Consider the following 23293-nt stretch of genomic DNA (forward strand, 5'->3'; position numbering starts at 1 on the left):
ACCTCAAAACCCAGGCACATCCATTATTTTAACAATTAACTTTTACTTACCAAGAACGTATTTGATATGTAAAAACATGTAAAAAGTTGCACATTGATAGTGGTCATAAAGTGTAGAAAATTCTGTGCTTCTGATTAGGTATCTATTATAACTGTAGCCACGTACGTCACCAGAAACCCACCCTGCGTGTGACTCGTGCAGTCCCTGCAGAGAACTTTCATGGGTTCAGAAAAGACAACGTACAAAGCTTCTGTAGGTTCAACTGTAAATTATGCATTTATATTATACATAGAAACACCACTGCTTTCTGAGTTTTTGCACTTCTAACATATTAATTCAGTAAAATACTTGAGTACTGGTTAACTTTAAGCCTGTAAAAAATAGTTCAGTAGTGGACCCAAACATATCACTGTCTTGTTAGTTTTAGCTATCTTAATTTCTGCTTTTGAAGGAACATTAATCCAATTCACTTTTTTTTTTAAAAGTATATGCCAGGATTCAGCTGTTTTATTTCAGTTTGGTAGCACTGAGTTGTTTGGGGTTTTTTTTGTCCTAACTGATCATAATGACAGCTAAATGTCAGCTTCATTTGTATCTTAGCTCAAAATATAAACAGAAAAGTGTACAAAAAGGAAGATGTTTTGTTACAAACTCAGAGAATTATTTTTGCCGTGTACCTTATGCCAAACAGTTTTGATTCTGCATGTGACTTACAGTCCAAAAGCCATACCCATACATTTTTCTGATTACATTATTTCAATATTTTGCATCTAGTGCAGAGAAAACACTGCTATTAAAATAAATGCATTTTAAAAAATTGGAACTTTGTTGAAACATAATTCCATCGAGGAAAAAAACACAGTATTTTTATATAACATTATGGATATATTTTATGTCAAAACATGATCACCAGTCAAACTAGTGACATCTAAACCCAATACATTATTGTGACTTCTAAAATAAAAAATCAGAACAAAACTAAATCACCATGCGTTGGTGATTTAAACACAACAAAACTCTAGTATTCTTCCAAAGTGTCTACTAAATATAATAAAAAGAATAAGAGAACAATTAACATTTAGTCTGTTACATTAAAAAATTGGATGTACATATTTCTATTGCCTGTTAGCTTTACCTAAGCCTTCTCAACTACTACAAAAATAAAAAGAAAAAAGAAAACTCAGTGTTCAAAGTCGAAAACATTCAAATCAGTTGATACAACATTACAGTACAGTCAACTAACATCATTCAGGGTCTCCTTTTCTCAGTGTACGAGTCCTCAGACCAGCGTTACAAACCTAGTTCAATGCAGTTTCAAAACTGTGTGTTAGCTTTGCAAGATACTGTACTCTAGTGATGGCTTCAGAAGAATGGGGTTGTGCTACTTTTGAATCACAGGGTTACCCCAGCCTCTCATTAATTTTATTCAGCACTGTAGTTAGAACAGCATTAAGTTTAGCACAATAACTAAAAAAAAGGGAAAAAAAAAAAGAATTGGAAGCTAGGTGAAGCTGCCATTTGTGTCAAACAATTGCGATACGCTATACTAAAAAATTCTGAAATATCCACCTGTCCTCACCGCTCTGCCACAAACTAGCAAAGTCAAAAATACAAAAGTCTTCAACTTCTCATTTTTGCAGAATAAAGCAAAAAAGTCTTTGTGCTCCTTACTACCAGAAGCAAAATATCCTCTGAGTTACCACATGTAATAGCTTCTGGATGTGTCGACTTGGGTTGGCTTGGTCTCTGCAGAACCATCCTTGTCTTTTTCACTGTCACCTTCCCAGAGATTAATAAGTGGTGGGTAGAGCTCATTCAGTGGGATTGAAGAGGTCTTTTGCATATATTTTTTCAATGAGTGGTGGTAGTTCTTTCTCTTAAATCTTTTTGCAATATAAACAGAAATGGAGGCGAGGCTAATGACAGCAAACATGGATCCCATTACTGCTGCGAGGGCAGTGCTGGTTTCTTGGTCTGAAATATCTAGCGCAAAAGCTGCATTTTTTGTTGTAACATTAACACAGGACTTCTGTGTCTGCTGATGGATATTTGACACCGTTAGACACACTTCATAATCTGTAGATGGTTGTAAATGCGTGAGGTTATATTCATGCACATCAACCGGGACCCTAGCAGTGTACGTAATGTGAGGGTTGTCAATCTTCATAGTGGCCGATGACCATTTTAAATTGGAAGTCATGACGTTGGAATTAACTTTCCAAGAAACTAAGATTGAATGCGATTCGGCTTGCTTAACGTAGATTTTCAGAACCTGGGTACCATCCAAAAGTGTTCCGTTCACCCGGATAGTAGCAACCCTCGTGTCAGCCCCTTCTATGTTTTGAGCAACACAGGTGTACCTCCCGGAGTCTTCAACCTGGATGTTAGAGATTTCCAAGGTGCCTTCACTACTCAGCTTGTATTTGTCAGAGAGACTTTCAACAGTTACTTTATTGCCGAGAGGAGTGACCCAGTAAATTTCTGGCTCAGGTTCTGCCATGGCCCGACAATCTAAAAACACTGTCATGCCGATGTCCAAGTTTAAGTGATTTGGAAAGGTCTCATGAGAGATCATTGGAAGACATTGTTCATTTGAATCCTGTATTAACACTTCCTTCACCTGCTGTCCTCTGTATTCTGGAGGCATAGCGCAAAACATGGATAGAGGTTCCATGAAACGGATATTGGTTTTGTTTGAGTTGATCCAGTGAATGACACAGTCGCACCTGAGCGGGTTACTGTGGATACTGATCTCACGCAGGTTTGGAAGGGATTCCACCGTCTTTTGGTAGACTGCATTCAAGGCATTGTTGTTCAGCATCAAGCTCTCCAGGGCAGGAACGTTGCGAAATGCCAAACGATGTATGTAAGACAGCTTTGGATTGTTGGTGGCTTCAAGCTTTGTAAGTTCAGGCAGGTTGTCCAGCGCATACCTATCAACAGAAACAAGTTCTCCCATATTATTGATTCCAAGCTCTTTCAATCTGAGCATGTTTTTAAAATCACCTTCTTGAATTTTATGAATGGGATTTTTGTTGAGATCCAGGAATTTTAAATTTGGAACTTTCTCAAGTGCAAGCTGAGGAACTTTTACCAATTTGTTGTCATAGAAGGAAAGACTTTCAAGACTATCCAAGCCTACCAAGGCATTGCCGGGAATGTCTGTGAGATACATACCTGCCAAAACTAGACTCCTTAAATTTGAAAGTGGTTTGAAATTCATATCTAGTATTCCAATCACTGGATTTTCTCCAATCATGAGAATCTCTAAGTTAGGAGTAGAATCAAACCAACGGCTGTCAATAACCTTTAGTTTGTTGGAGTTGAGATGTAATCTTAAAAGATTCTTCAGGCCAGAGAACGCATTTGCAGAAATGCTGCTGATCTGGTTGTGATTTATATATAGCTCCTGAAGATTGCAAAGGTCTTGCAAGCAGTAGTCAGTCATCTCCGTTATCTGGTTTTCCTCCAGGTGCAAAGTAGTAAGTTGAGTGAGATTTGAGAGCCCCACATCTTTGATACTTGTGAAGTTATTTTGTGAAAAATCCAATTCTGTTAAATTAAACAGCTGTTGGAGTTCATCTGTGGTCTTTGCAATGTTGTTGCTTTGTAACAGAAGGACTTGAGTGTCACTGGAAAGATTGCTGGGGATTTTTGTTAATCGAAGGTCATTGCAGTCAACTGTTGTGGCTTCCCTGTATGTTGACTGTGGTGTAAACCATGGCCTGATTTCACATACACAAAGCTGTGGACATTCGTTACTCTGTATGGAAGACTCAGTTAATGAATTCATTAACAATTCTAGCACCAACTGGCAAACAGTTAAAACGACTCTAACCTTTGCCATGCTGGTCAGCTAGTGAGTTCAGCTCTCCAGCCCCTTAAAATAACAACAGATTGAGAGGGTAATTTGTTATCAGGCAGAAAATGTAAAGCTTAAAGTTTAAGGTGAAAGGCTTGGACATCCAGAAGGTGAAAGATGATTTTCTGAGTTTAGAGGAGACAAGAAATGGTCTGAAGACTCTCAGCTGCTCCTCTGTGTTCCAGAATCTTCTGCAAATCAGTGTCTGAAGAAGTTCCTGAAAACAGATTAGGGTATATGTTATGCTCATCTCATATACAGTTCATATATTATTTAATTTCTTCATCCTTTAAAGAAAAATATCTGAAAACAATCATTATTTTAACATCTCCCTTACAAAAATCCTCATCTGTAATAGTTATGTAGGGTTTGGAACTCTCTTCTACTTGGGATTTACATGAGAAAACTCTCTGATAGTTCCCAAGTGAGTGACTGTAACGATGTATGCAATCATCTGAAAATAAAACTGTTGGATACCTTTCAGTTTTACTCTGCAATATTTGTTTGAATGGCTTGAGAAGTGCTAAAGATCAGGGACATACTTGCCAGTGCAGCTAGGTCTCAAATGAGTGTTCAGAGCATAATCCTGATGGGAGTCAGGGTGCCAGAGCTATCCCCAGGGCTCGGATTTCAGGTGCATGGAATTAAGGCTCAGGAAGATGTTGATTTATAAGTTTCAAGCCATATGAACTTTGCCAAAATTCGTCTGAGTTAATCAAATAGGTTCCAGATAACAGCTTAGATTTAATCCAGCTAAGCACCAAACAATAACAGTAAATTTGATTGAATGAATGTACTGTCCTTGATTCACAATGCAGTACAAACAACTAAAATAAGGACAGTCATCATATGTGAATTGTTTACCACACAATTTATATCTTTTTAGCCTGAAGTTGCTCATGCGAGAGTATGTTTAAATTAACCCAGCAGTGTCCAGTGTACCTCAGAAAATCTGTTGTGTCATGGGTCTTTAAACACATATTCAAGAAAAATCTAAGCTCTTAGTAAAGTCTTTCTCATTCTCACTTTATTGAAAAAGTAAACTCTGGGAAACAGTTTGTTATCTGCAAACCTATGTATTACTGCTGCTGTAAAAAGCATGGACACAGTTTTGAGAGTTTCTGTATGTGTACGTGTAAAAACGTGCAATTCGGGGCCTGTGGTGCTAAACACAACAGCTGCCTATCTTCCCGTTCGGAAGGATGTTGCGTCAGTGATGGTGATGCTGCATGAACTGATTTTCTCCAACTAGTGCTTGTGGTGGTGATTTCACGTGCCTAGCGGTATTCCTCTTGGCTCGTTGTGCACATCAATATTGGCAGATAAAGTACATCTTTGCAGCATTTCACAGTGAAGGTTAAACAGGTTAGTGCATGTGTTCAACAAGCTTTGAATTAAATACAAAGCATACGTGAGCAAGGCATGTGACAAATCTGAATAAGGATTTAAAGAGCAGACCTCTTGAAATTCCGAGGCGACACTGTAAATCTCATGCTCTAATGATTGCAGTTGAGACTTCTCAAACAAAAGTTTTGTCTTTTTATGTAACTCAAATAATCAAGTTGTGCTATATCTGAGACAGAGTACATAACAATGATAAAATGCAATAGCAGAAAGCAGGAAATAGAATCTTTTTCAATTACAAGGTAGTGAAGCTATTCAAAGTCCACAAAAGATATTACTATATAAAATAATGAAACTAAATACAGCTTTTAAAAATAGTTTTAAAATGGTAATCTAGATAATGGTGACAGGAATACCACTTATGCAACGCTTTTACTTCAAAATCTGGTGAGCATATTAAATAATGAAATTATAATATTTTATTTCAGATTATGATACAATGCTGTAAGCAGAACACACCGAATGGCATTTTTATTTTGGCATGCTGGTTTTTGTTCTGTGGTTGTTTTGGAGGAAGGGAGACAGGAATGTTAGCCAGAAAGCATTTGACCCTGTTGAGCTAAATTTTTCTCTTTGGTAGCTGAGACTTGAATGAGAGATGAGAAAACCATGGTGGCAGGGGAAAAGCCAGATGCAGAACAAACATTCCTTCTCAAATAACTTTCAACTGATGGAAGAACTGAATAAGACATTAACTGCATTAACAAAAATAAATCCTAACGGCACCGTAATAGTAAGGAATATATTAACACAGAGTGATGAGGAGGCTGGCATAAATTGAGTTATGCTGACTTTAATGGATGCTTCTCTCAATTACAATCCATTTGTAGCTGACCCAACCTAGACAGTTATAGGAATACTGATGATGTCCAAAGTTTAATTGATTTAATTCCAGATTTTTCAAATGATAGTAGTTGCCAGTTAATAATGCAGGCAGTGATTTCATCTGGTAACAATTTTAGACAGGTACAGGAGGTGCTTTGAGCTGCCATTACATGTGGGCTGTTCCCTCGCGCAGGGAGATGTCTCTGGTCCAGCCCTGCAGCCTTGGCTCAGCGAGGCACGACGGGGCAGCAGCCTGCATCAAACCAGATGCCACAAGAGGCAATATTGCTCCAAATATTCATGCCTTCAGAGTCTCTCCTGTAAGTTTTTTCTAAGTAGATGAAGAGAAAAGAAGTCCATGCCTTATAAAGCTGTGGGCCCTAGTGATGTTTTAGTACTGATTTAGTTCTGATGTAGTTATACAAATCATGTAATACTTTAAAAATGAAACTGCCCGAAAAAAACTTCAAAGCGTCTTTAAAAATACGTTGGAGCACATCTAGATTTTGGAAAAAATTCAAATTTGATCCTTCCTTTGTTGAATATTTATATCCTCGTACTTGCACATTACATTTATTGTTCATCCTTGGTAAGAAGGCATTTCTGTTTTTATTGAATAGAGTTCTGGGTTTATGATCACTGTAGACATATAATTTTACAAGTTACTAGTGACACTTTCTCTTCTCTAGCTATTTTCTACTGCAAATGGATTTAATTTTCTTTAACTGGAAGGTGTTCTTTAGAAATGACCTGCACATTACTGTCTCCAATCTCACCCAGCCCAGGGCAGCTTGGATGAAGCTATAAATGAAAATCCAGTGTAATCAAAAAGTAAATTCTGATCGGCTGCACATGCCTCAGTCCATTTTAGTGCTGTGCTTATGTGAATGGCAGCCCAGAGGCCACAGCACGAGGGAAAAGCCAAGTCATGGACTTCTGCTTTAGCTGCTGCTTATGCTGTAAAACCCCATCCATCGCTCTGATAAAACTAAAGAGGCAGCTGTTAACCGTGAAAAAGTGCACTGCATTTTTTTTGTATAACTAAAGAGCAATGGCTGCCTTTGTTCTGCCGTTTATATCTATATATGATATGCTTGACCATCTCAGCTCTCACGTTTGTAAGAAGCAGCTGCCAGCTCTCTGAGCGGTCACCGACAGCCGTCCCTTTGCCCCTGGATGTCTTGGCTTTCCCGTCTTCGCAGTGTTGGCAGGACTGGTCCCAGACACCTCTGTGACATCTAGTGTCCAAAGGAATAAAATAACACAATGTTTTTTGCTGGAAGACTGTTTCTTGAATGTTAGATTCTTCTTAGGTTCTGAAATCCTATCTAGAATTACAATCACATCTTTCCAAATAAAAACTAGGCAAGATATGTATGTAGGAAATCTTTTTTTTTTTGGTGGATGAGCTGGAGCACAACCAGGTTTTGAAAACAAAATCTGTGACAGTATGCAGTTCCAAATAGCCACCAATGAATAATCACCAAGCCCATGTGGATAAGCCAGGGGTGGTTCCTTTGAAAGTTCCCAACTCACTGGAATCAGGGAGACTGAATTGAGAAGAATTTGAGCGTTAGCATGTGCCCCTTTCCTGCGAGGCATCTCAGCATCTTGCCCAGTGAGATCCTTTTTGTATTAACTTGTATGTCCCTAGTAGCTGAGTGCAGTCCAAGCCAAAGACAAGTCAGGGGATCGGTTCAGAAGATCTTGGCTTTTGAAGGCCGGGGCATGTGTCTTAAAGAAACACCAGTTCCAGAGCAGGGGCAGAGGAGTGGCTCCGGGCTTCCTGGGTTAAGGGAGATTATCAGTCCTCAAAATCTCCCTTAGGACAGAGTCATATCACAATTTTTTTTTTTTCCTGAAAATGGTATTTAATATGGGTCATGTTATTGATGGCACTTGTTTTAATTCTGTGTTAAATTTTTTTTTTAAAAATACTGGATGGGGAAGCTTCCCCTAAACAGTAAGGAGGTATTATACCTTATTTTCTGGGAGATAATGAGCTTGTAAAGGATAGCTTTTAGCATTTTCTGCCTTCCCCTCATTTATTAAATTCGTATTTTCTAGTGTACTGAACCACTACAACAGTCATAAAAGCTGTTAATTTGGTATCAACAGAAATAATGGTTAATTTTATGGGAGAGAGACGGAAGGGCTAAATAAACACACTTGCCATAGCACCTCTCAGTACCTAGTGCATTAAGAAACCACATTTCTGTCAGCAAGCAAACACACGGCAGCTGTCTGGGATATTAACTTGTTCATGCTTCTTGTGGGCAGAAAACGTGAGCATCATTCTTGTGTCTCCCATCCTGGAAATGCAGTGGGGAGGGTTTGTGTAGGGCTTCCCTTTCCAGCTAGGTTGCAGAAACTGCTTAATAGTGAGAATTTCTTTGGCCCAAGAAATCATAATGGGGGAGTATTTGGTTATGGAGCAGAAGATCCTTCATTTCAGCATGCCTGTGGGGTGGAAAGAGGTGTGTGCTGGCAGCCGTAGCCTTGCTGATGGCTGTTCGAGTTTGTCTGGTTGTTCAGGCGATCCAAGGAAAAAGTATGTTTAAGTCCACAATGCAGCAAGAAGAAACGATAAAGGGACAATCGTGAAATAAACTGTTCATAAAAAGTGTTCATAGTTAACTTGCTAACTAGAAAAAATAGATGTTAAACATTTTTTCTTGGTAGTAGGAAGACGAAGTATTGCCACTTCCATGACAATTGTATTAATGCCCGCTATTAAAAATTGCTGAAAAAAGAAACAATATAGTTTGCCCATGGATATTTGGAAGTCTGTTTTGAAACGGCAATACTACCACAGAAAATCTTCTCTCTCCACAGCTAAATGGTTCATTCTTGCAAAATTTCTTTTATATTGCAAGTAACATCAGCACGGATTTTGGTTGGCAGCCATATATACTAGATGTGCCTAGGTAAAAGTCTGAGGGATTAGATACATGATGAAAATTACCTTGAGCTAAGGCAAGCAATTTATTTTGCACTTGCTGTGAGCCAGAAGCACATACTGATCCACAGTACCTACCCATCTCTCCACAGAAACATTTTCATATATTGAGCCTAAGTAATGTAGCTAGTCTTTCGGAAAATTGTCTGTTGTACTAATGTTCTGCTAATGACTCGTGCAGCCTTCTTGTTTCCCCATCATCATTGTTTGTGAAACCACTACCATATAAACACCCTCCATCATCAGTCAATTCGGGAATACTTGTCCTGGGCTGCTACATCCTGGATCCAGGTGTCATTAGGAAAATGCATGTTAGACAGCCCAGCACCCATGCCCAGGGATCTGGAGCGTACTGCAATGACCAAGTATTAGTGCCAAGGCATAAGAACGGGTGAAGCTTCAGCTAGAACACGGTGATCGAGAAATAGGAATTCAGACTGGGATCAATACGAAGTGTTACTCCATAGTCAGGGAAGGAGAGAGCCTGTTTAGACAGGGGACACTGAAAGACGTTGGCTTGGTTGGTCTGGCAAAGATCTAGCCTGAAGAACTACTTACGCTAGAAGCAACACTGGAGATGAACTGGCCCATAATGAGCTCAGACTGAGTTCGTTACAGTCAAGTTAAGACAGTTTGACAAGTTTAAGGAAAAGGTATTATGTGTATGTTGGAGGTAAAAAGGGACTTGCCTTGCTTTGAACTTCAGTAGGGCCTTTGCAGTTCTACATCCACCCATTTTCTGCAGAGAAAAACTGAGCTATTGGTGCCATACTACGGGTGAAGAACAACCTTTGACGGTGCTTTAGGAGAGAGGCATTTGAGTAGTGCCACGTGAATATGTACGTGCACCCACTAAATCACACAAGTAAGCACAACACAAAACCTGGTCTAAAATGTGTTACTAAAATCGGGGCTTACTCCAGTCAAGAACATCAGTGACCTTGTACATCCTAGAGAAAGAGGCTGGACTTGGACTTTGAGTTTAATAACCAGGATATTTGCAGTTAACCTACAGAATGGGCTCCTTTCCCAGGAATCAAATTTACAAGTGCAATCCTGTCTATTTAGAAAAATACTGAGGAGTCATGCCTGATAGTAAGCCTTTTATATTGAGGTTTTTGAAGTCTCCGATGTCATCAGGAAATAAGCTATCTACAAGCCTGAATGGTGTAAAATACAGAAAAGTCAAGCTGAAAATGATGTGAGTCAGTTGAAAGAGCATACCAGAATCTGAAAATAGGAGCCTGTTATTAAAAGCAAAGACAAAAACAAGGGCCTATAGGACATGTAATAATGGTATAAAGCTTCAAAACACATCCTCAGGGATTTATAATATTTAAGGTTTGGGGGGCATTTTGCAAATAATGCCTACTTTTTCTTCTTGTCTGTACACATATTCCATCAAAAAAAAGTCAGTGTTTAATTATAGGGAAAGCTCTGGTGAGGAAGTGATTTGCTGTATTTCAAGACAACCTTAGCATGCTTTATCTGTATTCTTTTGAAAAATACTAGCCTTATCTCCACGGAAGAAATGCAAAGAGCATCCTATTCATAATGCCTGCACTGCAGAAACAGCATATTAAATCTTTAAATTTTGTAATTTATTGGGGTTTATTCTTACGACTTGCAACTGATACAATGGTTTTCATTAAAATATTGAAGTAAATTTGCAGGAGAGAGAAAAATTATTTTCATTCATATACTGATCTCAACTACAAGGGGCTGGATACCATGCAGAGTACAGCTACTGTATATTGATGGCCCATCAAATCAACCATGGAATTGCAACCCAGCTTCTGTCATCTGTTTGAAAATCTCTTACAAATTACCATTAACAAGTCATATTAGAAACATCAGGAATAATAAGTGCTTTCCAAACAGTGGGTTGTCAAATTATATAGTCTGTTTGTTTTTTCTTTAGGAAAGAAAAAACTCATAAAACCATTTAAAAGCCTTGAAAACCTGAAAGGCAAGATGTGTTTGTACAGTAGTAATATTCTTACATTAGAAACCCAACTTATTATCTACTTTCATACTATGCTTATTTTCATAAAATAGATTAATCTTGGGACAATATGCGCTGTTCTTTTCTTGCCCATGATTCTAGCTTTCATGTCCTGCTGCACAGGGTCTGCCCATATTCAATATCAAGGCAGTAGAAAAGCTTTTATTTCATTCAATGGAGAAGAATCATGTCTGTGATTATTATCCTCATTCCACGTAATTACCAGATAAAATTATTTGACTAGATCAGCTTTCCTGACAGCCACCAAATAACTTCCACTGTCAGGTTAAAAGCCAGTTTCATGAGACCTTCCTTGGAGCTCTTCCCTCCTGCACTAAAATGCAGGACAACTACCTGCAGTTGATGGAGGACAAACTGCTGGGGAAAAGCTTTCATTTCCACCTGTACATGCTGTAATGCATTCATAGCCTTCTGTATATTTTAAATACGAGGGAGAATTTAAACCTAATTGGTTTTAGCTTGTACAGTGTCTAAAGTTTACGGAGCATAACTAATTTTGGAAGACCTGTTCCAACTATTTTTTGCATTTAGTGTATCTGCTGGCTGAAGAATGAAAGAGGACCAAGACTAGAGAAATACTGCTTCCTCTTCTAATCATATTTAAAGAATAGAAGTGGAATTCAGTCTTGGCATACTTGGGATCTCAGAACCACATGGAAGGACCTGAACATCTTGTTACCCATGGGAGCACCTACCTCACTAGGGTTTCATACTAGGACAACTCAGATAATCTCTGCTTCTTACTATCTATCAAAATCAGTATAGTTCAAATAAAAATGTTAAAAAGAGAAATCGCTCTAAAAGAGGAACAAAGGCATTAAAAGATGGGGTTGGATTTTGGAGTAGAATTTCCTTTTTGGTTTTTGTCTACTCTTGAGAGCCAAGGCAGCTTGGCTAGTGGAAGTGAAATTATTATGAAATTATTATGAAATTATTATTTCATAATAATGAAATAAGGAGCACATGAGAAATATTTTTAACCACAAGAAATATGGATGCCAGAACTCCACAGGATTTTCACGAAGCAACAGAAAATCCTCTTCCTCTCTTTTTGCTGACTGGTTTTCTGGCAGCATGATTATTTTGCTTCCTACACAGTTCTAGATCAAACTCCAGTTTTATGAGTCATTCAGGATCCCCCACAGTTGGGAAAGACCCTGGCGTGTAAGTAGTTGCTACTACCATAAAGGATGCCAGAAAATCCTGTGCTAGAAATGGTAGCCAATAAATAAAAACTGAAGTGAGTCAGTATCTCAGTATATGTTTATAAAATCAACATAATAGCACTGGCTGTAGGAAATGCAGAAGACTTGTTATTAAAAAAATCATATGTATGCATATGTATATGTAATAAGGCAGCCATCTATAGCTTCAATTGTTTATCTTCAAGCTTTAATTGTTTATCTTTTTTTCTGGTCCTTGTTATACTCTACTTTGATAATTCCATTTCCTGTGGCTGTACTATGTGTTTAGTTTTCAGTTATTAGTGATTAAGTATTAAACTGTATTTTACTGTTAGCCTACATCTACACAGTTTATACATGTAGTGTGCTTACACAGACTTAGAATAAAATAGACTTTTATTGATTTTTTTCCCCAGGAGTTATATGCTTGCAAGATCAAATTCTCTATTTCTGAGCTATATTTACATATAAATGTTAATAAAACCATATATTGAATTGACTGATATGGAAACACCTTATTGTTCACTCAAGACTGTGAACATACCAATAACAAAATAAATGGATTTATCATGGGAGATGCTGGGATTAATATAAAGGCTGTTAGCATCAAGACAAAGATTTGGAACTCAACCAAGTCGAGGTGGGGTAGAAGGAATTCCATTAAGTGGACACAGATTTGGTTTTGGTACTACTCTGAACTAAGGCTTTACTCTGATCTAAGAAAAAAGTTATTTTCCCTCCAGTTAGAGAGCTGTATTACATGACCCTCCCCTATCCCTTTTCACAAGTCTTTCCGCACTTTCGAATGGGCTTCTACGTGAAGTTTTTTTTGTTTTTTCTGAAGACTTCCTTCTTCCATTCACAACTGATAACCCAACATACCGTTAGACTGTACTGAGAAAATACATGTTTTACGGAATATATGTTTTCCATCATTATTTCATTCCAAAGTTGTTTAAGTAGTACTGCTTGGAATGTAGAGCAGGTCATCTGCCATGTCATTAGGAAAGGAAGGCTTATTCAACTGAGAATGGTAAAAATGCTAATAGCCTATATTTAGCTATTTCTCTTTATCTCACTATCACCTAAATTTTGAGTCTAACTTTGTTTCATGCAGAAAACAGATCACAATCTTGCTTTGAGATGTTCATGAGATTAATAGAGAGAGAGAAAATACATCATATTTAATGCATTTGTATGTTTAAGAATAGACCTATAAATTGTTCCTTTAGCTTTAGTCCTCAGTTTTGTCATGGCAAAGTCAGCATTTTTCCCACAGATGGGTTTATTTCATAAGTGTTTGCAAAATACAGAGGTACTAAAATTGCTGCCTATTGCAGAAAACATAGGAGAAGTTATTCCTCTCAAAATTTCAAGTTATTGATACTTTATAGATAAAGTCTTTACCTAATTAAGATGATTCATTCAGGCACAGTAATGTTTAATTTGTATATACTAGACTAGTTTCACTTAAAGGGGGCAGAAAGATAAAGGAAAACATTTGCCAATGAATTTATAAAGAACACTTACTTGGTTTTACTCGGTGCCTTATGCTATGATGAAACCATTTTAAAAACCTGTTTTCAAGCAGCTATTTAAAAACTTTTCTTTTTGTAACTGGTTCACTTAACTGGTTGTTCATTTACGGGTAAAATAAGTTATTTTTGCAATGCATTTACAAGTCGCTGCAATGCCTGTTATGAGTGGTGGATCTCTGTAACGATCAATATTTACTCTATTTCTGTTAGAGTGATGGATCATTTGTAATTGAAAAATTTAGCAAGGCCAATCAGTAGCTCATCTGCATCCTAGTAATTATATGCAGCACATTAGCAAGGTATGCATTTACTAGGTATTTCTGGACTTGCTTAATCAAATAAATCGTATGATGCATGAAATAACAGAAAATGTAGGATTCATTATATCAATGATAAACACTTTCAAATTACGAAAAGACAATCCAAGCTTTGATTGATATTTTATAAAAAGCTATTCTACCAAATTTTGGACAAGCTCAATAATTCTTCTGAATAACTTTTATGTGTTTCTTAGAACTTAGTCTGATTCTTCACCATGTTGCTGACCAACCCCTGAAAACTACAGAAAACCTGGGCTTGGTCCAAGTAGCCCAAACCTTTTGGACCGCATGCAAACACGGGAGCTGAGCTGGCGTTGCGGGGCACGTGCTGGAAGCGTAGGTACCCTGTGCAGTGCTTGTCGTGTGCTGCAGTTGGGGGTTAGCGAGGAGATTAGTGTGAATCCAATTTTTACGTAAAGACAAACTCTAAAGATTGCATTTTACTTGATGACGCAACTTGCATTTGACTGTACAAAAGTAGTTATAAATTAAATAAAATTAAGCATTGAGGACTATATGATATGTGAGACTCCAGTATGGAGGAGAAACCCCGGGAACATTTCCCATGAACTGAAACAGCCCCTAGTCTTCTCCAAACCATTAATGTTATCTTTAAAACCTGCCTCCGATAAAATAAGGACTAGTGACCTCTGGTGAAATACTCCAGTGAAAGGGCCAAAACCAGCAGTTACAGAGAAGGAGATCTGGGTTAACTGCGTTGTCAGTGGTGGAGTTTCTCCAGTTTTGAAAGGTATTTATTGAACACAGAGGAATCTGGTTTTGATCTCAGCCTTAACCTTGTAACTTCTTTGGTATTGAATATGTGTATATGAAACCAGAACTTGTATTTCTGGAAGATAATATTGAATACACTTACAAGGAGTGTCAAATGGAAATAGCAGACTCATGCTTACAAAAGTCTCCTCTGTCCCAGTGTCAGCTATGCCATTTTTCAGTCCTGCACTTCACTTTCAGACCTCCTGCTTGTCTACAAAAGCAACTCTTTTGAGATGAAGCAAGTGACTCCCAGCTGATGATGCTGGTCTCAGAAGTGGGACATGCCCAGCCAGGCCTGGGGGCCCTTTGGGACCTCCCCGCTGGTGGTCCCCAGGGAAATGGGGCTGCACTGTCCAGCTGGGACTCAGGCTGCCAGCGGGATGGGGCAGCGATGGCTCCCACCCACAGCGGTGGAGAAACAAGCTGGTAGGTAGAACCTGCTCTAGTCCTGCTCCTGGAGCATCATGGCATGTAGAGCACCACCCACCCTGACACTGCCTGGGGGTCTGCTCCCTTCCGATGCGAGAGGAGCCCTCTCCGCACAAGCCGCCCACACATTACCACCCCCCGCCTCCTTCCCGGCCTCGCGGGACCTTGCTGGGTGCGGGCGAGGGGCTGCACCTCCCCGAGACTCGCTGAGCCGTCAGTGGGAGCAGCCGCACAGGCCCCCGCAGAATTCTGCTAACGCCAGAGTAACCAGTGAGGGGCAAACCCTGCCAAACACCTTGAGGGGGGCTTGGCTTCAAAAAGCGGTTGGGACTCCTGCTCTAATCAAAGCTGACAGATGCATAAATTTCTGGAATCGCCAGAGTTCGTTAAATTAAATACCTGGAAATGAGATGCTGACAATCTCTAAAATTTCTAAATAAACCCCATAAGTAATCTTTGCCTCCAGTGTTAAATGCACCGCTTCGGTTTGTGAATGGCCGGCGAAAATACTGTCCTGCGTTACCACGGAGGACTGAAGGGCGGCACCTTAGGAGAGAGAATTATGTAGCAAGACCACTGTAGCCAATAAAATACGGGAAAGAGCTATTTCTCTATGGCACTTCTATAACTTCTGTGCATTCTCAATATAGCATCCCGATAAATATTTCAAGACCATCACTTAAAATTGCCTTGCCCTGTCATTCTTTAAGTTAAAAAGAAAAGAAAAAAGCAATAGGTATCTACTCCATCTCAAATACTTGATCTTTAGAAACTGCGCCAGGTAAAAACTAGGTCCCATTCTTTGGATAATTCAGCCAGCTGGAAAGCCAAGAAAATGCTGGCTTGTATCACCAAATTAAGATCTTATGAACTAGAAGGTGAAGTTATAAGAACATTTTGCAGTAGAATTTAAGAGCAGAGACTAATCCTCTTCCCACTGATGCCAAAGACTTCTGCTGTCTTCAACAGGAGGAGAATTTGGCCGATACAAAATATGCCAATCCAGTATTTTCCTTCAGTGCTGTACGTAGAAAAATGAAAGACAACACCTAAATAGCAAAACAAAACTTGAATCAAGTTGCAGGGCTTTAAGCAGCAATGAATAAGAGAATGTGGTTTAGAAGAACTTTAATCTGGGTACCTCTTAAACCTGTAAGGAGGCATGTTCTGTTCCTCACCTTATGAAGTCCATTAGTGGAGGACTTAATTACTCAGCTACAGGAAAAGAATGAGACCGGAAAAGTCATTGACTAACTCAAGCACATCCTAAGTAGACTGTTTCTTATTAAAGTAGTCCTTTGATTTCTTTTTGCAGAATTTAAGCACTCCAAGTCTTAGAGAAACACCATTATTTACTAGTTTTATGCCATACCACATCAGTTTCTAAGCCAACTCCATGATTTTCTTGCCCATCTTTCTTCCCGTAGTAGGTACATCTTAATTGTAGAGACAAAACTGAGTATGGGAATATTTTCAAGTGCGCTTTCTTGGATTTCTGCAGATGCTCCTGATGGAGCAGTGGTGGGGGCTGGCTCCTGCCTGCCTCTGTGCTCCCCCAGGAACCCAACAGGCATTGCCAACCTGCGTAACACAACCGGGAGAAAAACTATTTAAACTCAAAAGTTCTGGTTTGTGTAGACCTCGCTGTGCTGCAAGTTATTTTTGAGAAAGATGTGTTTTGTATTTGTCATAGCATTTAAGGCCTGATCCTGCTAATTACCTAACTGCTCTTGAGTGGAGCCCGGAATTTACGCTTCCTGGGAGCATCATCTCCCATGATGGCACTTCCAACTGGGAGAAGATGCAAAAGTCAGCTGTCGTGAGGTCGAAATGCAGGTTCCCTGTCAATTAGCATTACATAAACAGATGGGAGGAGAAATGGATTTATGTGCTTCCAAAAACTTCACATAGATTTTCTTCCGTTCTGTGTCTACAAAATGTCTGCCAGCAAAAAATCTGGAGCTTGGCAGGATGAAGCCTCACACGTGTATTGTTCGTGTAACTATGGTAACCTACAAATGCCACCAGTGTTTCCATTTCATACACAAATGAGGGGACAGCTGTGGAGACCACATGTCTGCCAATGGAATAATATATGTGAACTAGGATGGCTTGGTCAGAAAATTACAACTCATTTATATTAATCAGGGCTTCAAAGAACAGTAGTTAGAAAGTGCGCAGTAAAAGAAAGTGATTTTTATTTCTGAAAATGTTTGGCTCTTCAGTAAAGATTTTCAGCATCTTGCAACTTTGGTGGTTGGAAAAAAATAAAATAAATGCTGTTAACAACCAGTGCTCTTCTATAAATGTCACTTAACTTTTTTCCTTTGGTTTTGTCTTTTTCTGATGCCTGATCCTTGTCTGAGCCTGACACAAAGCCCGACCTGGAACCAGGCGTGCTCCAAGGCATTCGCCTGGGAAAGCAGCAGTTCCAAAAGGAGCAGAAATAATGTGGCATAGAGCTCTAACCCATCTACCAACGTGAAGAAAACCTCTTTTTACTCATTGATATCATTAACAGAAACAAAAGCTTCAAAACAATTCAAACAAGAAATTTAAAAAAAATTTAAATTATTGTTTAATTGAACTTGGAGTTTATATCATCCCTAACAACAACAAAAAAATCCATAGACTCAATACTGCAAATAAATTACCTTTTCAGTAAATATTAAGCTATGCAAGCTGCAGTACCAGTAATACTTGACTGGGGTTATGATTCATCCAAGGTGCTTTAAGTGTCCCTACAAAAAAATAATCAGGAGCTGGTAGCTGCCGCCTGCCTTGGCAGCAGCAGCCTGCTGACAGAAGGATGCAGCAGGAATACAGCACGCCGATTAGCAAAAGTTTTCCCTGGCTTCTGCAGTGCCACGATACTGTATCGAAGTAAAACAAAAGGCTGCAGCATTACCTCCGCGTGGGCTGCCGCCTCTGCCACGGAGGCACCGCGCTTCACATCCCAGCGGCAATTAGTACTTCTTCAAATACAGACGGGTACTTAGTGTTTATTTATGATATGATGATGAAAGCTTTAACTAATTCGTATTTAAATGATCAGATTTTCTCCATGAGTTGGAATCAAATGCACATATAACTGGTTTTAAACCAGAGCTTCCTAGCCTCCAAGCTGGATCCGTGCCTACGCAGTTGTCCGAGCCCTGGTAAATCAGACTGAACAGAAGTTTCTTTTTGCAGCGTAAGTTTGGATGCGCTCAGCATTATTCATGTCAATAAAAAAAAGGTCTTTCACAGTTAACATTAAAAAGTTTTTATCCTTTTATAATCTATACAACTTGATGTGAAACCCTATATCCTTTAATAATCAGTAGTAGTATTCCTGTCTGTTCTAGGTAAATGGAAAACAGTTTATAGTCATCACAGTAACTGGTCTATTAAAGTCCAAAATGCCTACTAGGATATGTAATTTTATAGGGACTACATAAAATTTTATTCAGGCAACTCTTTAACCGTCAAGGCAAAAGCTAAACTTTAGCTCTTGCAAAGTCCAGGTTTCACTCTTTCCGGGCCATGGCGTGACACACTGCTGCAGCGCTGGGGGACAGGGAGGATGCCCGGGCACCGCGCTTTGCCCTAGCTGAGGAGGTATAGCAGGTGAAAGAGCCCATAGTCTGAGCAGACAGAACAAATCCTGTGCTCTTAACTACTCTGTCATCTGGGAAGCTTCGTGCATTGGTTTTTCTCTGCCTCAAGTGTGTCTGTCTTTTAAATTAATTTAAATTCCAACTTGCAAGACTTTTGGACATACTTTGGTAGGACCCTTCAGACAACGTCGGGACTGATGCAGTACGTGACTTTGGTACTTTGAAGCATACGTGAGATCACCTCACGTACGTCTAAATTATTCTCCATAAAAGGTTGATAGCCTTGTTCAGAAATACCAAGTTCGTTTTACAGGGATCCTTTAAGTCTGTGAGGAAAAGACCTAAAGGTTCACAGACTAGTTTTTATTGAAGAGATTCATTACTTGGGAACTATCACGCAGCTCCAGGACAAAAATATAAGCATCCTGTGCATGATCTCTCACCTTTGGACAACATTATTTTCTACTTTGAGTTTGATTCTCTTACTTTTCCTTCCATCGCCTGGTGGGAAAACGCACCCAAGCAGCACTAAATAACTTAGGGAAAGATGTAAAATAGCAGGCCAGCATCTGTTGTGTTTCCGCCGGTCGGGCAGAGCCGCGGGCACAATGCGCGCTCTCCCCGCGCTCGGAGGGGCTGTGCGAGGCGGGGGCGAGCCCCCGGCCTGAGCGGCCCCTCTGACAGCCCGCAGCCCCCAACAAAGGGGGGGGCCCTTTGCCCCGCTCCGCGGCCGCGCAGGGAGGGCCCCGCCGCTGCGCCGGGCTGCGCGGACAGACCGCGGCCGCCTGCGCTTCTCCGCGCATCTTTTAGGCAACCGACTTCCAAAAAAACCCCCCAAAAAACCCCCCAGCCGCCGGTGCAGACGGGAGCTGCGGCTGGAGGCGGCTTCAGCCCCTCTCCGCCGTCCAGCATCCCCGCCGCACGCCGAGTTTTAAACGCCCCCAAAGCGCAGTCACACAGGTGCGAGGCGGCCGTTCCGCCAGCCTGGCCCCGCGGACAATGAATTCGGCCCTCGGAGGAAGGTGGCGGAGCCGCCGGTGCCGGGCAGCCCCGCTCACACTGCGCCTTTATGCCATTTTCTTAAGGGCTATTGTTACACTGAAGACTCCCTGTCTTTTCACATTCCTCCGTGTGAATGGATGAGGCAAGACATCTGCCAGGATACACTCCCATTTGCATGCAAATGGGGGGTCGGGGACGCCGGCAGCCCTGCCGCACAGCCGGCACCGGCTCCGCTCCCCGCCCGCGCTCCCCCCGCGCAGGTACGCGGCCGCCGCCGGGAAACCGGGCCACGCGGTCCGCCAAAAGCCGCGATTAACATCAAAACTAACCCGGGGGAAAGCCGGACGATGCTGCAGCCCCCGCTATTCCGCGGAAACGCCGCATCCGCCGTCCCCATCGCCCGGAGGTGCGGGGCGAAGCGGCCCCAACCCCGGGGCGGTCCGAAATCGCCGTCCGCACGGGAAGCCTTGCTGCCCGCTGGAACTTTCCCGGCAGCGGCCGGGGCGCGCCGGCTCCCCCGGGGGCGCGGCCGCTACCGCAAACTTTCCTCCCTCGCGGCCCCGTGCGGGCCGGGCCCCCGGGGACCTCCGCCGGGGCGGGCCGCATCGCACCGCGGCGGCCCGGAGCGGAGCGCCCCGCGGGGCTCCGGCAGGCCCGGCTCCCTCCCTCCCCGCAGCTCGGCGGAGGCACTTACCGGCGGCCGGGGGTCGCAGCCCGCGCACCCGCGGCTCTCCCCCAGGGCTGCCCGCGGCGGCCGCTGCGCGGGGGGCGGCACATCCGCTGCTGCCGCGGCTCCACGCCGAGCTGCGGAGCGAAGCGGTTTGAAAACGGGGTAAGGGGGCGGGATCCCTCCCGGAAAGGGGGAGCGGCGGCGGGGGATGCTGCGCCGGTGCCCGCCGCCCCGCTCTCTGCCGCCGCCGGCGCGCACCTGGGTAGGCGCCGCCGGTCAGCTGATGGGCTGCGCCTCCATTGGCCGCCCCGGCGCGGCGGCACCATCTGCGCGGGGCGGGGCGGGGGAGGGCGGGGCGGGGGAGGGCGGGGCGGGGGCGGGACCCCTCCCCAGCCCCGCCCTCCCCCGCCCCGCCCCGCGGAGGGCGGGGTGCGGTGCGGTTGCAGCTTTGTGGGTGAGCCCGACTTCCTCACCTCGGTGTGGGCATCTGTGTTGCTAATCGCTTCATCGTTAGGTTTCAGAGTTAACAGCTCCTGGAAGAAGGTTGACTCACATCCCCCTTCCAGTGGCTGTTGAAAGTTATTTACGCACTCCAGAAGGTGTGGCATCACTGGTAACACATACTGCGGGCCGTTTTGGCTGACCTAACGAAGAAAAATGTCACCGTCGCTATACATAATGCTAAGGCAGAGCGTGGACCCACCGGGGAATGCTGCCAGGTAACTTTCCACCTACCACCTGAATCCTGTTTTTCATTTTTTTACAAACTTCATTAAAAGTGACACAAAGGATCAAGGTGTAATGCCAAAGTACTGTGTGGTGTAGTGGCCTTCCAGGGTTCAAACATTTGATTTTCTGTCCTCTGTAGAGAAGCAAACCTCTAGCCATGGAGACGCGGCAGTGCAGTGCTGCTTGCGACGGTAACTGCTGTACTGCAGTCGCTCGCTGTGCCCCGAGGCTAAGCACAGGGCATTGCCAATTGAGGCATTTAAAGACAGGGGAAATTTTCCTATAGGTAAGTAAAGCAGCATTACTCGTTGAAATTACATTCGCGTATCCTCTATGGCTGCTTGAATAAGAGATTGATGAATTGGCTAGGAGAAAAGCAGGCTACGACTTCAACCTTTAGAGTCATTTGAGCCTGAAATTCAAGGATTTAAAGCTGTCCATGTAAGCCCTTGGATATGTGCAGCTTCCCGTTCACTCCCAGTTTTCTGTCTTGCTCTTTTTTCAGTTATCTTAGTCTGGAATTACTGACTTGCACATTTCCCTGCGTTTGCTTGTCCTGACCTCGGTCTTTACCCGCTTCGCTGGCCAAGTTCCCCATGTGTGCTGGGGGGGGCTTCTGCAGCTGGGCATCAGAGTGCCGTCTCTCCAGCCTAAAGCCTTCGGTGGTAATACAAGAAGTGATTCACTGTATTCAGTCCGTCAAAAACCTGCTCTGCTCCACTATCCAGATGCAGAGGTCGTATATAGACAGGGCTGAACGTGCAGGTCTCAGAGAGGTAGGCTTAACTGGGGTCTTGGAGTTGAATTTGCAGTTCCTTATGAACAGGATGTGAAGTGGTTGTTTCTGTCTCTGGGAGAAAGGTTGGAGTCTCATCGTCTAACTCAAGGACCTGAATAGGTTGACATTTCATTTTATGCAGTCTCAAGCATGTTTGAGATACAGTTCTCCTTTACCAAAATAATAAAATGATTACAAAAGGACTTGCATAGAAAAACCTATTATGGCACTCTGCAGAAATACCAAAATGGAGAGCTGCCTTAGATTTTATATGCAGCAGAGGACCGGTGTGGAAGAGGAGCGCCCTGACGACGTGTCGTGCACAGCTCTGCCGCTACAATGGCAGGTGACTGTGATTGCTGAAGAGGCAGTGGCAGTGACCAAGCTCAGGGGACTGGACAGAGGGACACTGTGTTGAATCCCAGACTAGTAAGTGAGGCATTAAAGGACTAGTAATATTACCCGTGCTGTAAATACACACAGGGCTGATGTTATTCTTTGACTCCAGTTTTGCAACGAGTCTGAGTTGCTTCTGGTTTACGCGCATGAGAACACATGCAACCCCTGTGCTCGTTCCAGCTCCCGTTAATGCCACTGACTTGGGTTTGCCAGGTCCATCTGCAGCACCACCATAGCAGAAATGACTTCTGGGTCCATTTCAGAACCGCTTGCAATACCAAATGACATAATTAAGTATTCCTTCCCACCTAGTTCAGCTGCTGCTTTTGGTCTGCCCAGCTTAAAAACCATCTTCTTTCCCCCTTTTCTCCCCACCTAGTTCTCTATTGAGAATATTTTGGCCATGTCAGAGAATTCAGTATTTCTTTTCTGTGGCTTGTTTGTTGAAAACCTTCTTAGTGTGAAATTAACTTTGAAACTCATGGACCTGGCAAGGTATTGAACTGACATCTGTAGATCTAAAGACCTGCTCTATTAGAGAGAAATCCCCAACGAGATGTTACTTGGCCAAAACTAATATCTTTTTTGCTCAGTGTTTCTGTGTATTAACATCAGAATATAGCATCTCAATTACTCGTGGGGGGAGTGTGTTCCAATTCTGTGTGAAATAAATGAAAATACTCCGCAGTATGTAAACTGTAGGGGAACCCTTTAACTTTCAAGTGGGTAGTGATATAAAATCTTGACTGTATGTTTGCTGCATAGTGGCGTATTTAAAAAAAGATGAAAAAC

The 23293-nt window shown here is 42.1% G+C and overlaps 1 protein-coding gene across 1 annotated transcript; it reads right to left on the reverse strand.

Annotated features, from left to right (window-relative positions):
* Positions 1-258: 258 nt before the first annotated feature.
* LRRN1 (leucine rich repeat neuronal 1) lies at positions 259-20835 on the reverse strand. Its single transcript, XM_075158587.1, has 2 exons — positions 20620-20835; positions 259-4079 (listed from the first exon to the last, which is right to left on the reverse strand). Exon 2 carries the CDS (start codon positions 3845-3847, stop codon positions 1697-1699), a length of 2151 nt encoding a protein of 716 aa, XP_075014688.1. The 5' UTR covers positions 3848-4079; positions 20620-20835; the 3' UTR covers positions 259-1696.
* Positions 20836-23293: the final 2458 nt, after the last annotated feature.

This window comes from Calonectris borealis, chromosome 10 (assembly GCF_964195595.1).
Source record: "Calonectris borealis chromosome 10, bCalBor7.hap1.2, whole genome shotgun sequence".
Taxonomy (NCBI): domain Eukaryota; kingdom Metazoa; phylum Chordata; class Aves; order Procellariiformes; family Procellariidae; genus Calonectris; species Calonectris borealis.